The 14,705-nt window shown below is 38.7% G+C and overlaps 1 protein-coding gene across 9 annotated transcripts in view; it reads right to left on the bottom strand.

Annotated features, from left to right (window-relative positions):
- Nucleotides 1–14,705, bottom strand: part of PCCA (propionyl-CoA carboxylase subunit alpha) — a 391,797-nt gene that overhangs the window by 254,650 nt on the left and 122,442 nt on the right. For 8 of the 9 annotated variants that reach the window (XM_037896419.2, XM_043535149.1, XM_037896417.2 and 5 more), the window contains one exon: nt 7,220–7,298. In XM_037896419.2, coding sequence (XP_037752347.1) covers nt 7,220–7,298 — 79 coding nt within the window. Of the gene's footprint in view, nt 1–4,484; nt 4,605–7,219; nt 7,299–14,705 lie in introns of those variants that run through there. The other variant, XM_043535170.1, reaches the window with a different exon arrangement.

The following is a 14,705-nucleotide window of genomic DNA, read 5'->3' as shown; positions in this document are numbered from 1 at the left end:
CTGTTTGGGGAGGCACAACCTTCCCTACCTGGCCCTTCATACAGTTTCGGAACCCGGATGTGGCCCTCAGGCCAAAAAGTTTGCCCACCCCGATATAGGGTAAGTAGGAGACTTGGGACATAATGTGACATTACAATATCCGATACTGGGGCCAACCAAATACCAGTTAATGGGGGAAAAAATAAAATTCCGGTGCTGGCATTGCATAGACACTTTTTGTCCAGTTCTGCGTTCTTGTGAAACCTAGCTCTAAAAACAGCTGTTTGAGTATCACCAATACAACAGAATCCCTTTAAAACTGTGACTGTTAAGTGCAATGCTTAATGTTAATCAAAATATAAATACCTTACAAATAATTAGTTTTAAAGTAAACAAAAACTAAACAAAACAAAACAAACACAATACTTTAGCTTGAGTCAAAATTTCTTTTAAATGATTTGAGAAAACTGTTGTCTATAGTCACAACACTTTTACTATATAAATGGCTGACTTCTTGTTTATAAAAAGACACAGTCAAAATCCTAGAATCACAAATTAAATACCTGGGGATTTGATTCCTCCTCTCCACCCCCCCCCCCACCCCATAAAATGGAATTTCACAAATTCAGTGAGCTCTCTCTATTCACTTTTAATATTCTATCAAATAACTCATATCCAATCTATTTATAACGTCCTTGATTACAGCATGAAAAAAATCTCTTTGGTGAATCAGTGTTGTGTTAATTTTCTTACCTGAATGTAATCTGATTTTTTTTTTAAAAAAAAAAAAAACAGAATTACAAAATTAGAGGATGTAGTGAATGCAGCACAGGAAGTCACCAATAACTTTGTCTGCCATAGTCCCATTTTCTACCAAACTACCCAACAACAACAATCACAGACAGCTTTATGACTTCGCTTACCCAAGAAAGGAGACAAAAGATCTGTCTATCAAGGCAGGTATACAAGCACCAACCTATTCTCTTCTTTTACAGTGAGACTTCCAGAGCAGAGTAATAGATAAGATCAGAGACAAAACTCCAAGTGATGCTCTTCGAGGAGAGGTGGGAGAAGAAAAGACTATGACAAATAGAATTACTGACTAATAATTTTCTCTTATATGTCCTTCTTCTCCCATACTGCTGGACAGCAGCAATTGAAAACAACCAATGTTGTGAACAGTAAACCAGAAAGGTGGGCTTACCTTCCAAAGGCACTTGAAGCACCTAATAGATATCAGCCGCAAAGACAGATTTAACTGGTAATGAGGAGTTGAGGAGATGACTAGGAGGGCATCTCAATTTTCAGAAGCAGATGCTTCTGCACTGAAAGCTCACAAGATTGCCATGCCTCTTAGAGAATAGCATTTAACAATACTGAATATAGCCTTCTGACATAGTTGAAGGCTAATGGGATACAATGTTTAATTCACCTAGACACTGTGGTCTTAGTGACCTTCTTGTTACAATCTTCGAAACAGATAAACTGTAAACTTTTCCAAAACTGAGTATGAGTTATGTAAGATTTCAGAGATCTAAGGAGAGCGCGACATTGCCTTTACTACAACAAGATTGGGACACAACTTAGGTAAACAATAGGCTCACCATCATGAAATTTCAAACTCATCTCAGGAATGTACTTGGGGCAGTTGTTAAACTGACAATAAGAAAAAAATCACTGAGCATAATCTCCCATTCTAAAGACTGTCATAACTACAGCTGAAAATAACTTGAAAAAGCAGTTTCTATCTATCTAATGTATTCACAGTTTCATGGATCTGTCATCCAAAAGTCTGAATAGGGTTCTGTAATCTCCTGGAAAACTAAGGATAAATCCCACTGCAGAAATGTTGCCTGGTATAAAGATAGAGAAATTGTGGTCCCATAAAAGGTAGCGCTCACACAAAGAGCTAAGATGGCTAACATATGACCAGAAAGAGCATTGACTGAGACTTTTCTTGAAACCAGCTTGAGTCCGAGGGAAAGGGAGAGACAACATGCTGGAGGGAACAAGACTGCATGTCCAACCTCTTTCAGAACACCAATTCCAATGGTGAGGGGAGCATAATTCCAATCCAAGCAAGGGTGAGAAAGGATGGCTGCATCCTGCTGAGAGATGCATGCAATTTGTAACCACCTTGGAGAAGCCTTCAGCTACATACCTCCACAGCTCAATCTCTATGCTATCAGTACAAGATTTTCTGGGTTGGAGAATAGTGGTCTATATGCATGTAGGCCACAGCCCGCTGCTTGCCACATCTTGCAAGTGCCTAGTGCTGATGAAGAGGGGCCTAGGACTGGAGAACAAAAGCTCCAAAAGGTTGATGTGGAGAAATCATTCTTGGGGATGAAGGAAGACCAGAGACCTTGGACTTCCAGGGTTTGCTCCCTAACTGCAAAAAATTCATGTATACCACTACAAAGGTTGCCAAGAGATAAGAACTACCTAGCAGTCTGTTCCAAACATACACCCAAAGTGGGAAATTGAATGAGAGATACATTTTGTCCATGGAAGTCAGTAAAGCTGACAGAGACCTTGAGGTAACAGCAGACAGCAAAGTAGAGGAATCACAGCATGAGTCTACAACGTATCATGAGTTTGCAACAGGAAATAAGTCCAATGTAATTTTCGACTGTTTATGCAGAGAAGTTCATCACGATGCAAAGAGGTAATAGTCACTCCATACAGCTCTGCTACAATTTGTCATTCTAAACGCCTCCATTACCACAAAGATATTCATAGCTTAGCGAGAGTTCAGAAGAAAGCAATTAAAATGGTGAGAGAGCTCACGGGATGACATATGAAGATAAGATGATCAGTAAAGCAGAGATTAATAGGAGACTTGATAACTTTCCAAAAGTATGGAGAGTATAAATACTAATGAGAGAAAAGAATTAAGGGTGGTAGAATGAGGTATAACTAGGAATAATGGGATAAAATTAAGAATGAAAAATTTTCTGCCTAAATTTTCTTAAGAGTGAGATCTGTAGGACTGAATAATAAAAGCCCAAGGGATATGCTGAAAGTCTCATCACTTAAGACCTTCAAAAAGTACACAGGATGAAGCACTAGTAATTATGCAACAAGGGAATAATCTTCCAATAGCAAGGAGTGAAGTAGTTCAAATAGGTCTTTTCTATGTTCAATTTCTGTAATTCTGGGAATCATAATCCATGGTCTTTAATCTTAATTCTTTAAACAAAATATTGCGCATCCCCTGTTTTGAAAATAGATTACAAACTGTGCATCAAATAGTCTATATTCTGAAAATCCAGTAAGTGTTTTTTAAGCAAAGTTACTTAAAATTAATTTAGAATTTATGGAACGTGTCATGTTCACAGCACTCAGAACTAGATCCACAGGGCAAAAGCAATATAAGTTTGCTGGTCTACCAACATATTACAAAACTGTTCTAGGGGTACTGTCTCTATAGTTGAGAAGGTAGTTCAGTCTTCATGTTCATTCAGTCTTTGGCCTCTCTGCTGAGAATGCCAACATTAGAAATTAGCATCTTTTTAAAAATTGAAACTGGATTGAGACCACAAATTCATCCCACAGGATACCAGCAACTAATCAGATGGCAATTGTTTGTCACTACCAACCTGGGCTGCATTCAGAACAAGAAGCTCAAGGTGAGAAAAGCAAAATGCTGTCCTTTTTGCTGGAGCCACCCACTTCAAATTTCAACGTCAATAGGCTTCATGTGATTAGACCCAGAAATTATTCTCTTGTTGCTACACAAAATGGAAAAATACTTTACTATATTTCTTAGACAATATAATGAGTGTGTAGAAAAATCTTTCACACCCTTTCAATGTTACACGTCATCAATGTTGACTGTTAAAAATTAGATGGAAGTGTTGTTCTATTAATATTTCTACTTCTCCAAATCAGTGTTCCTATTCTAAATATTTTCCCCTCACTCTTAATCTCAGTTTACCTTTCTGTAACAGACAGCAAAATATTTAGCCAACTTTAGTTAAAATTTAGGCTTCACTGCTGCCTAGTTGCAAATTGTAAAATGAGGATTTCTTCTTGATTAGATGGGTAGTGCAAAAATAGTTCATCTGCAAATCACTTTTTTTTCCCTTAGTGACTATGTTCTTTTTCCTACCATTTTTTACACTTTTTGTGGGGTAAGGAAACTTTGCAAAGACAGGATAAATGTAACAAGTAGCAAAATGACCATCTGGGAGACAGAGTCCCAGTACACAGTAACAAACACTGAATGGTATTCCAGTGGTTTTTCCATAAACAAGGCAAGTATCACTAGCTGTTGGTCATAAAGCAGTGTCATTAAGATAAACAAAAATCACATGCCTAATTGGATTCTGTTGACATCACTCATCTGCATCAAAGAGCTTTCTGACTACCCCACTTCTTATCTGTACTGCTTTAAAACCACTTAACAATCATGGTTTAGTACTGCATTTCATTTTTTTTTTAAGTTACTCATTTTGTGAAATTTCTTTTGACAATATCTGAACAAAAACAGAAGTGAATACCTTTTGATTTAGTACAACAGAAGTACTTGTTGACTGTACAAGATGAAGGGAGTAATTCTGATTTCTAAAGCAATAGGAGCAAAGCATCCTTGTAAGTATGAAGTGTGTTATCCTAGATCCTCATTCTAAGATGCTATACTTCATTTCCTATTTAGATTAGAACATAAAGAAGCTTCAGGAAGTGAAGAATACAAATAAGATTGTTTTCTTTATATGTAAAATTTATTTAAATTGGCTATTCATTTTGCTTATTTTCTTCCAGCTTTTAGAACCGATACTTCGTTCAATTTTTTAACACATGGCACAGTAGTTCATTAAAGATGAACTTATCGAGTAAAATTAAACTGAGTTAATTACAGATGTATGTTTGTCATAAACATACAGCTACGGGTAGCATAAAATCCTTCCTTTACCTGTAAAGGGTTAAGCTCAAATAACCTGGTTGGCACCTGACCAAAAGGACCAATAAGGGAAGAAGATACACCTCTATCCCAATATAACACGGTCCGCGGGAGCCAAAAAATCTTACTGCGTTATATGTGAAACCGCATTCTATCGAACTTGCTTTGGCCCCCCTGCTCCTTGTCCCCTGACCGCCCCTCCTCCAGAGATCCCCCCCATCCTTTGTCACCCCCAAGATCCACCCCCTACCCAACCCCCCTGTTCCCTGACTGCCCCGACCCCTATTCACACCCCTGCCCCCAGACAGGCACTCACCAGCAGCGGCAGGAAGCGGAGCAATGTGGCCCCAGCTGCTCTGCTCAGCTTCCCATTGCCGGTGAGTGCAGGGAGGTTGAGGAAAGGACGCCCCCCGCACTCACCGGCGGCGAGAAGCGGAGCGCCACGGCTGGGAGCTGGTGGAATGGAGCGGGCTGGGGCCAGGCTGCTGCACTTCCGCCGCTGCCAGTGAGTGCGGGGTGGGGGGGGGGAGGAGAATCCCTTCCCCCAAGCCCCCTACCCCAAGCGATACGGCTGGGGCTGGGATGAGGGAAGTGGAGCAGGCTGCTCCCAGCCCCCCACTAATCACCCAGGACACTCTGGGCCTGCAGGGCCCCCAAAAGTGCCCCCCCACAGCTCCTGCCTCCCAGACCCTGCTTTCCCGCGTTGTATGCGAACCTGCGTTATATTGGATCACGCTATATCGGCGTAGAGGCGTACTTTTAAATCTGTGGGAGAAGGTTTTTGTTTGTGCTCTTTTTGTGTTCTCTCCAGGACAGAGAGGGACCAGGGCAGGAAAAATACATCTCCTAAAGCCATATCTGAAATAAGCATCTAAGATTACAAATTGTAAGTAATAGCAAAGAAATGCGTTAGGTTATCTTTTGGTTTAGCTTGTGAATTTTCCCTATGCTAAGAGGGAGGTTTATTCCTGTATTTTGTAACTTTGAAGTTTTGCCGAGAGGGGAATCCTTTAAATCTTATTACCCTGTAAAATTACCTTCCATCCTGATTTTACAGAGGTGCTTCTATTACTTTTTTCTTTATAACAAAGTTCTGTTTTTAAGAATCTGATTGGGTTTTTAGTGTCCTAAAAACCCAAGGGTCTCAGCTGTGCTCACCTTGGTTACTCTCAAGCCTCCCCAGGAAAGGGGGTGAAGGGCTTGCAGGGATATTTTGGGGAAACAGGAACTCCAAGTGTTCCTTTTCCTATATCTTTATCTAACTCACTTGGTGGTGGCAGCGATACCGTCCAAGGACAAGGAAGAATTTGTGCCTTGGGGAAGTTTTTAACCTAAGCTGGTAGAAATAAGCTTACAGGGTCTTTCATGCGGGTCCCCACATCGGTACCCCAGAGTTCAGAGTGGGGAGGGAACCCGGACATGTGTGTTGGATTTTCCTAGCCCTCGTGTGGGCAGCATTCAATTTAGAAATAAATCATGAAAAAAATGTACCTAAACTTAGATCATTTTTCTCACTGAAAAAGTCTTCTGACAATTTCTAGTGCACTGAAGACAATTCCTAGTGCACCCAAAATGCATCATTCTGTGACATCTCTAATATGATAAGTTGCAACTGATCTCCTGATTATTAGGTCACAGAAAAGTGCATTCTGAAATATCTTCAGTGAACTCAAAAGTGCTATAAAAGGCTCAGTATTTTGTGGGAAGACCTATTATAAAAAACTGAAAACTTTTTTTGTGTGTTGAATATACTTTCTCTCTCTCTCCTTCACACACACAAGCACCAGTTTACTGGAGATTAATTAATTACATGATTTTGTGCTAAAATATTAGTTACGGCCCAGATCCTGAAAACACTCACAAACGTGTTTCCGTACATTAGTAGTCAGTCCCATTGAATTTAAGAGGACTAATTACATGAATAAATGTTTGCAAGACCGGGGCATAACAGTTTACCTTACTTAATACACTGACAATTCATATAACAATAAATTCAAAGATGTACAATATAAATATTATTTGCAACATAGATTTATAAAATAAATCTAGCCACAGTAGAAAGGCGGTTGGAAGACAATTTTTTTCTTATTCCAGTAAGTTGTAAACTCTTTGTAATGCTTGCAAAGGCAGATTTGTACAGAAAAAAATATACATTAAAAAATAAAGAAACCACCCGTGTATCGTGCACACTTTCTACAAACAGGATAAAAGCAGAAACTATCCAATTTCTCCATTTCACATTTGGTATCTGTTTAATTGTCAGTTCACAGTGGTTTAATGGAACTTTCGTAACTGCAGTATTCATCAAGGCTAGTTTTTTGGACGGCATCTCACCTGGTCTGTTCATCACTCCAAGCGATTCTCATGCCTTTCCCACCACCACCTGCTGAGGCCTTGATCATGACAGGGTAGCCTAACAGTGGGGAACAATTAGACAGAATTTCAAACTTTGATCAGTTGCTCATATGAACATGACAACTGACCACATGTCCAATAATGTAGCAGACAACAACTGGTTTATTAAAAAAGGTTTGTTTGGTGAGAGAAGAGATTTTTTTTTCCTTTTTGAGACTATATTGTCAATACAGTACATTTGTGATGCCATGAGAAAGTGGTTTTCTCTATTTCATTTATTACCCCCAAAATACTGAGTGAAAAGAGTCCCCGAGTGGCAAAGTGGTTTATGAGAAAAGGTATGTTTGTCATTTCTAAGTTAACTTCACTCTTCTAACAAATTTTGTTACCTTTCTTATGCTGAAATACAGCGGACCCTTGCTAGAGCGTGCATCGCTCGAGCGCGGATTCGCATATAGTGCGGTTGCAGCGATGGATCCCAAATTTAAATATTTAAATTGGGATCCATGGTAACGCTGCCCCCGCTATAATGCAGTACCGCACATGGATCCCGAACCCCATGTTCTAGCAAGGGTCCAGTGTAAGTATTTTCACTGATGAAGATAAAACATACATACTTTACTAGCAGAAATAGACAGGAGGTGTTTCTATGCTATTGGTCAAAATGGCCAGCAACTTATGTATTCAAAGGCCTTGGCCAATAGTGCAGTACTTTTCTTTGACATCACAAAAGAGCCGTGCTGCACTCACATTAGAACAATAAATAGAATAAAAAATACTAACAATTATATACCAATAGAAGGTAACAGAAGTAATTTCCCAAAACTGATGTGCTACAAATATTAAATTAAAAAACAAAATCTGACACCCCTGCTCAGACTAAGTAGTATTTTACTCCCAGAGTAAGGTTAACTTATTATGAATTTTTCAATTTGGCTGTAAAAGTTTTCTGAATGTTAAAAAGAAAGAGAGAGAAAGAAATTAGTACATGTAGCATAACTATTTGGGATTACAATTACTTTCCAGAGGTCATTTCTTAATTGCATTGATTAATCTGCCTCTCTCTCACACTAATCTGTGGGACATTTGGTAGTTAAGGATCAGATTGGAATAGCTTCTAAGATAGTTTGATATTTTCAAAGATAGGAAAAAATCCACAACCATGTGTGTGTCATAGGGCTGCAGGTATAGTTTATGAGGATGCTAATTAGAGCAAACTCTAACCCTGCTGACTTGTCTTGGCATTAAAACCATGATCTGTCCTTGCAAAATGAAGATTTGTTTCTATGCATGACTGATTTGGAAAGTTCACTATTTAAGAGATTTGGGGATGATAGTGAATATTTGGATACAAGTCAAAATAGGGATGTCCAAATCAACCACGTTAACAAATTTCACTGTAGTTTTTACTGTTTACTTATTTAGTTCTATGAATTGTGAATAGTTTTACCCCTCACTTTTCAAACAGTTCACGTCTATTTAATTTCAAAGGGATTCAAGGGAAGGCCGGTAAAAATAACTGTACTTGAAAAAAACTTACACATAAAGAGAAATTGGGAAGACTTGAGTTTTCTTCCTTTGAAAGGAGGTGAATAAAAGTGGGGATGATAAAACCATACAAATTAATGAAGGGTCTAGGGAAGGCAGATTGGAAGTTTCTGAACTTTCCTGCCTCATAAAACAAAATAAATAGGACATTCAATTAAACTGAGGTGGCAAATTCAAAATGGATAAAAGAAAATACTTTCCGAAAGTATAATTTAACTGTGGAACTCCTTGCCACAGAACATCAGTGAGGCCAAAAATTCAGCAAGATTCAAAAAGGGATTAGACATTTTTATAGCTGAAAAGAATATCCACCAGAGTTATCATTGTTAAGTCTAAAAAAGGGTATTGGAAGGAATATAAAACCTCATTTTAAAACCTTATACTTCAGGCCTTTAGCTAATATCTAACTATTAGAGATTAGATGAGCCCTATTGTGGGGAGCAGATTACCCTACATCTGCCTACTGTGGATTTCTTACTCCATTCTCTGAAACATCTGGTGCTGACCACGGTCAGAGACGGCATATTGGACAAGATGGAGCATGGGTCTAATCCAGTACAATTATGATGTTCCAATCTAATATTAAAAATAAAAATTCATGTTATGTGCTCCATAGTAATACCACTTGAAGCTTGGAAAAGTTCATCTTCTTACCAATAACGCTAATCATTTCAGCCTGGTATAACACATTATATTATTCAGTTGAATGTCTCATTGATTTTACTCATACAGTCATTATAAAAATAATTATAATTTTGCTGACATTCACTTCTGGGGGGAAATAAGGTACACTGTTTATATATTATAAAACACATAGATCACATTTCTCAACCAAGTTGGCTAAACTGGGTTACTCAACAAAAAATGTACAGGAGGCTTGTTATTGGCATGACCCGTTGAGTTTTGCAGCACTTTACTGCTGCTTTTTGGTAATTTTATGCGTATTGATTTCATATTAGCTGTACATGTACATAAGGTGGCAAATCAAGACTATACATAGTCCCAGTATGTGTAAAAAAACCAGCACACATTTTATAAAGAAAGAGTTTCAGTATACACATACAACTTTCCATGGTAAGGGAGAAAATTTCTGCAGTCAACTCTTTTTATGCCTTCCGAGAGAGCATTTTTATTAGATAGTTATCACACTTCGGCTTTGTCTGCATTTGGAAAAATGACAAAACGCAGCAATGGTTTCTCCCTATCCTCTCTCAGCTAGTATTGAAAACAATTTAAGTCATAGACCAAACAGAACAGCATTGACAAACCCAGATAATAGACCCAGGTTTGACTTCTGTGTTAGAACATGATTCAAACAGGTCTCCCATTGAAATATTTTCTCACAGTTTGGCCAGATAGAGAACTGCCTATTCCCTACTGTTACAACAGGGTTCAAAAGCAGTATTTGAGAAGTATGCTGAAATAAGGATGGCAAAAAATGAAAAAATGATGGGGAGAAAAGGGCATCCAACCTTTTTCAAATTTCAAGAAAATCTATATGTGAATTTTGAGCAGAGGTTGAGTCCTATTTTATGGGAACGCATCAACCATTCCCTAGACATGTGGCCCTTGAAATTTAAATTAGAAATGATTCAGGTGAAAAGACAGCAAACATTAAAAATAATATAGAATAAAATAGGGCCAACATTTTCAAAATTGTGTGTTTAAGATTAGTTTCCTAAATACATAAGCAAAAAAAAACAAAAAAATAGCCTGCTTTCAAAGATGCTAAGCACACTAGCTGCCTTCCACTTTAACAGAATTTGTTGGGTGTTTAGCTTTTCTGAAAAACCAGAGAACTTTCATGTGTGTGTCTACATATGGCCTTAAGAATGATCATACTGGCCTTGGGTCAAGGACAGAGCTGATGTCCCAGGGGGCCCTTTTGTTATTTGGCAAACCTGAGAGGCCTGCCAGTCCTGCTATATAGAAGATGAGGATCCCTTGGCTGGGTTTAGGAGGTTTTGTGTATCTGCTGGGGGAAAGATGCTGAGGGCATTAATTATCATTGTCCTAGTCAATTTTGCATTGATGGCCTGCACCTCTCAGACATTGGCTACAGTCTCAATAACTGAATATATGCACATGGATTAAAGATTGGCTGGATTTTTTATTGTTGCTAAACTCAAAACTCAAAGCTAATAGCATTTACGGTAGTATGTTCTGGCAGCAAGGATTAGATTAATCTCCCAGGAAGGGGTAAATTATTTGAGCAGGGTTCGGTCTTCTTCTCTTTCCCACAGATTAAGCACCAATTTACCTTCCTGTGCCTAAATTTGGATTCATGAGTTTACCCAACTCTTGGTGCAAAGTTTGGTGCTTTTCCTTGTGCTTTAGAATTCACGAGATTGTACACCTGTCTGGGTCTTGGAAATATACAAGCCTTTTTGCCTAATTTAAACAGAGTCTGGTAGACTTTTGATGCTGTATAAAATAAGCAATATTGTCATCATTAAGTTGGTCTGTTCTCTCTTTACACAGTTAAGCATATTCAGTATTTGAGTATCAAAAGGGGTCAGCAAGGGCTTGCGATGGTTCCCTATTGCTGTTACTTCCCAGTTTTTGTCATTGCCAGCACACCTTATCATCAGGTATTATTTTATTAAATTATTTTTATAAAGTAGTAGCCTCTGGACCATAAACTGTATCTGTCCAGCAATACCAGAGTCTGTTTTCAGTATCTATTTTAAGCAACATTAAACATCAGCCAGCTATAAGTGAACTGAAACATGACAATAGCATGTTTTCCAGCTACTTTGTTTTATATTGGCTTTGGTTCTTGTTTTTTTTTCTCACTAGCATGGCAAGATACCAAGTGAAACTTTCTAGATCCTGATCATGCTTCAGAGATCAGGACTCTAGTAAGTTTCAATTTGCGACTTACAGCCTGAATAGATGGAACAGCCAGGAGACTACCCAAAAAAAAGAAAATCCCTGCTGGTTTCACATCACTGCCTGTACATCACACAGAACAGAACTCTTCAGAATGGAGCAGTAGGAGCAGAGAGAAGAGGAAAGCAAGAATGGACCACAACGACAAAAAAAGAAGGGAAAAGGAAGACTGACAACCCATCAGAAGTGATGGGAGAGGAGAATTAAAAATACTGTAAAAATGGTAAAGGAGTAGAGCTAGTGAGATTATATATTGCAGAAAGGACAATGGGAGAAGCAAAGCTCACAGAGAAAAGTATGGGGAGAGAGAACACGCAAACAATAAGAGGAAAGAAGATATGACATAGAACATATCCTAATTTTGGGGGAGTAGGGTATGAATGGCAGGGTGAAGGAAACAAAGAGAACACTACACCAATTAAAGGGAGGAAAGAAACAAATTCAGCTCACTTATAATTGGACAACAAAATGTATTTTTCTTTCCTTTAAGCTATATTTATAATGATAACTTGTCTTAGACAGTTACAGGCAGTACCACACACAACATTGATGATGCATGCTACACAGCCAGTATTGCTAATGAACAGCCAGTCAGAATGCACCATTGAGGAGCAGGAAGTGAAATCAGCAGAGGGCATTACTTGGAATGCTAAAATCATTGATTATGCATTCAAACTGACATCAGAACAATTTTTTCTTTACAATAACTATCTCAAAGACATTCTTAGAAAAGCAAGACTGTTTGGATGAACACAGTTAAAGGTAACCTGAAAATATTGTAAATAAATTCCAGGTGCCCCAAACAGCAAAAGGGTACAGGTGCATTACACAAATTCAAGATTCCGGTTGTATCCTGTTTTCTCGTTTTAGGTCCCCTAATAACACAGATCACTAGCTCACACTCTGATATGATGCACCCCACTTAACCGTGCTGAGAACTATACATCACCTTAGAAACCTCAGTGAAGTCCAACTATTTGAGCTGGTGGAGGAAACATGAAAAGTGGCTTTTTTTCTTTCAATATACAGCATGATTCGGCAAACTTTTTAAACATAATTTTTAAAACTACCCAGAGACAAAAAGAAAAAAAATGCTACCTGCATAACTCCCTATAACTGTCTCCAATGCCCATCAAGGTTAACAGGTTGAAGTAATACCATCAGCCTATTGGGACAATCATATCAGAAAAAGGAACAGGTCAGGAGGACATCAGGGGGCCGAAAATGAAAAATAAGTGAGAATAAGTTTTACAAGTCATGTGGAATGCACCGCTGCCCCTTGCGATTTGTGTCACTCAAAATACTCAGCTAATTTACAAAAACACTTGTAGATAGCCTTTTAGATCAGTGGTTACAAATCCCACAAAAACTGCAAGTCAAAATATACAAATGAAGGTGAAAACATGTATTTAATTTATTTTTTTAAAAGGATTCCATGCTATAAAACAGCAATTTTATTTAACAACTTGTCCTACTACAATTTTACCATGGCTAGCAACCTTGTCTTCTTTTCATTTCTGCTTGAATGACAGTGAGTGATAAGTCTTTAGACTTGAAATTAGATGAAGGTTTCTAACCATCAGAGCAGTGAAGTTCTGGAACAGCCTTCCAAGGGAAGCAGTGGGGGCAAAAGACTATCTGGCTTCAAGATTAAACTCGATAAGTTTATGGAGGAGATGGTATGATGGGATAACATGATTTTGGCAATTAATTGATCTTTAACAATTCATGGTAAATAAGCCCAATGGCCTGTGATGGGATATTAGATGGGGTGGGTCCTGAGTTACTACAGAGAATTCTTTCCTGGGTACCTGGCTGGTGAATCTTGCCCACATGCTCAGGGTTTAGCTGATCGCCATATTTGGGGTCAGGAAGAAATTTTCCTCCAGGGCAGATTGGAAGAGGCCCTGGGGGGTTTTCACCTTCCTCTGCAGCATGTGGCATGGGTCACTTGCTGGAGGATTCTCTGCACCTTGAAGTCATTAAACCACAATTTGAGGACTTCAATAGCTCAGACATAGGTGAGAGGTTTATTGCAGGAGTGGGTGGGTGAGATTCTGTGGCCTGCATTGTGCAGGAGGTCAGACTAGATGATCATAATGGTTCCTTCTGACCTTAATATCTATGAATCTATGAATCACCTGATCTCACAACAGTGACATAAAAGCTAGCCAAAAAAATGCTGAATTAAATTTTGCCATCCTAATTTACAACTTGTCTACACCTGAGATTTTGGTGCACTTAAACTAGTGCAATATAGCTGCATCAGTGAAAATTCTCAGTGGGAATGCACGGTACTGATATAAAAGTGTTTTTCAGCCCCACAAATTATCCCAGTTTTAAACCAGTCTAAGGTGTGACAACACTAGTCACCTTTTGCACTGGTGAAGTACATGCATCCATAGTAGGGGTTCATGTTGGAGTAGCTACACTGTTAAAAAAAAACAAAAACAAAAAACAGCCAAGAAACCCTCTTTAAGCGACAAATCCTTAGACTCATAAAACAACCGTAATCAGAGAGCCCATCCAGGCTGTCGCCTCCACAAAACACTTTACAGCAGTGGTTTTCAACCTTTTCTCATTTGCAGACCCCTAAAAAATTGCACAAATGGTGGTACAGACCGCTTTAGAAATCTTAGGCACAGTCTGCGGACCCCCCGGGATCCCCGGACCATAGGTTGGAAACCACGGCTTTACAGTACTAGGACCGAATTCAGGAAAGCACTTCAGCAAGCACATGCATAGATATTTTCCTGAATAAGAAGCTTTCCTAAATGAGGACCGAAGGTATCTATCACACATTACACTTGGCCTTAGCTAAAATAAGAGTCCCAGGTAGGTTTTTGTTTGCTTTTTCCCATTCTATAATGTATTTAGAAGTAGCATGGTGATTTGATTTTAGCGTGGTATAGCAGAAAAGTTGGTGACCCAGACTGTATTCATGCCAGCTGTGGTTCAAATAATGATGAAGAATGAAGAGCATAAGCATCATTCTGTCAGCCTCCCTATAAACAGAAATGTACCA

Source organism: Chelonia mydas, chromosome 1, assembly GCF_015237465.2.
Source record: "Chelonia mydas isolate rCheMyd1 chromosome 1, rCheMyd1.pri.v2, whole genome shotgun sequence".
NCBI lineage: Eukaryota > Metazoa > Chordata > Testudines > Cheloniidae > Chelonia > Chelonia mydas.
Note: the sequence above shows the minus strand (reverse complement) of the source record. Positions and strands in the feature narration are given on the sequence as shown.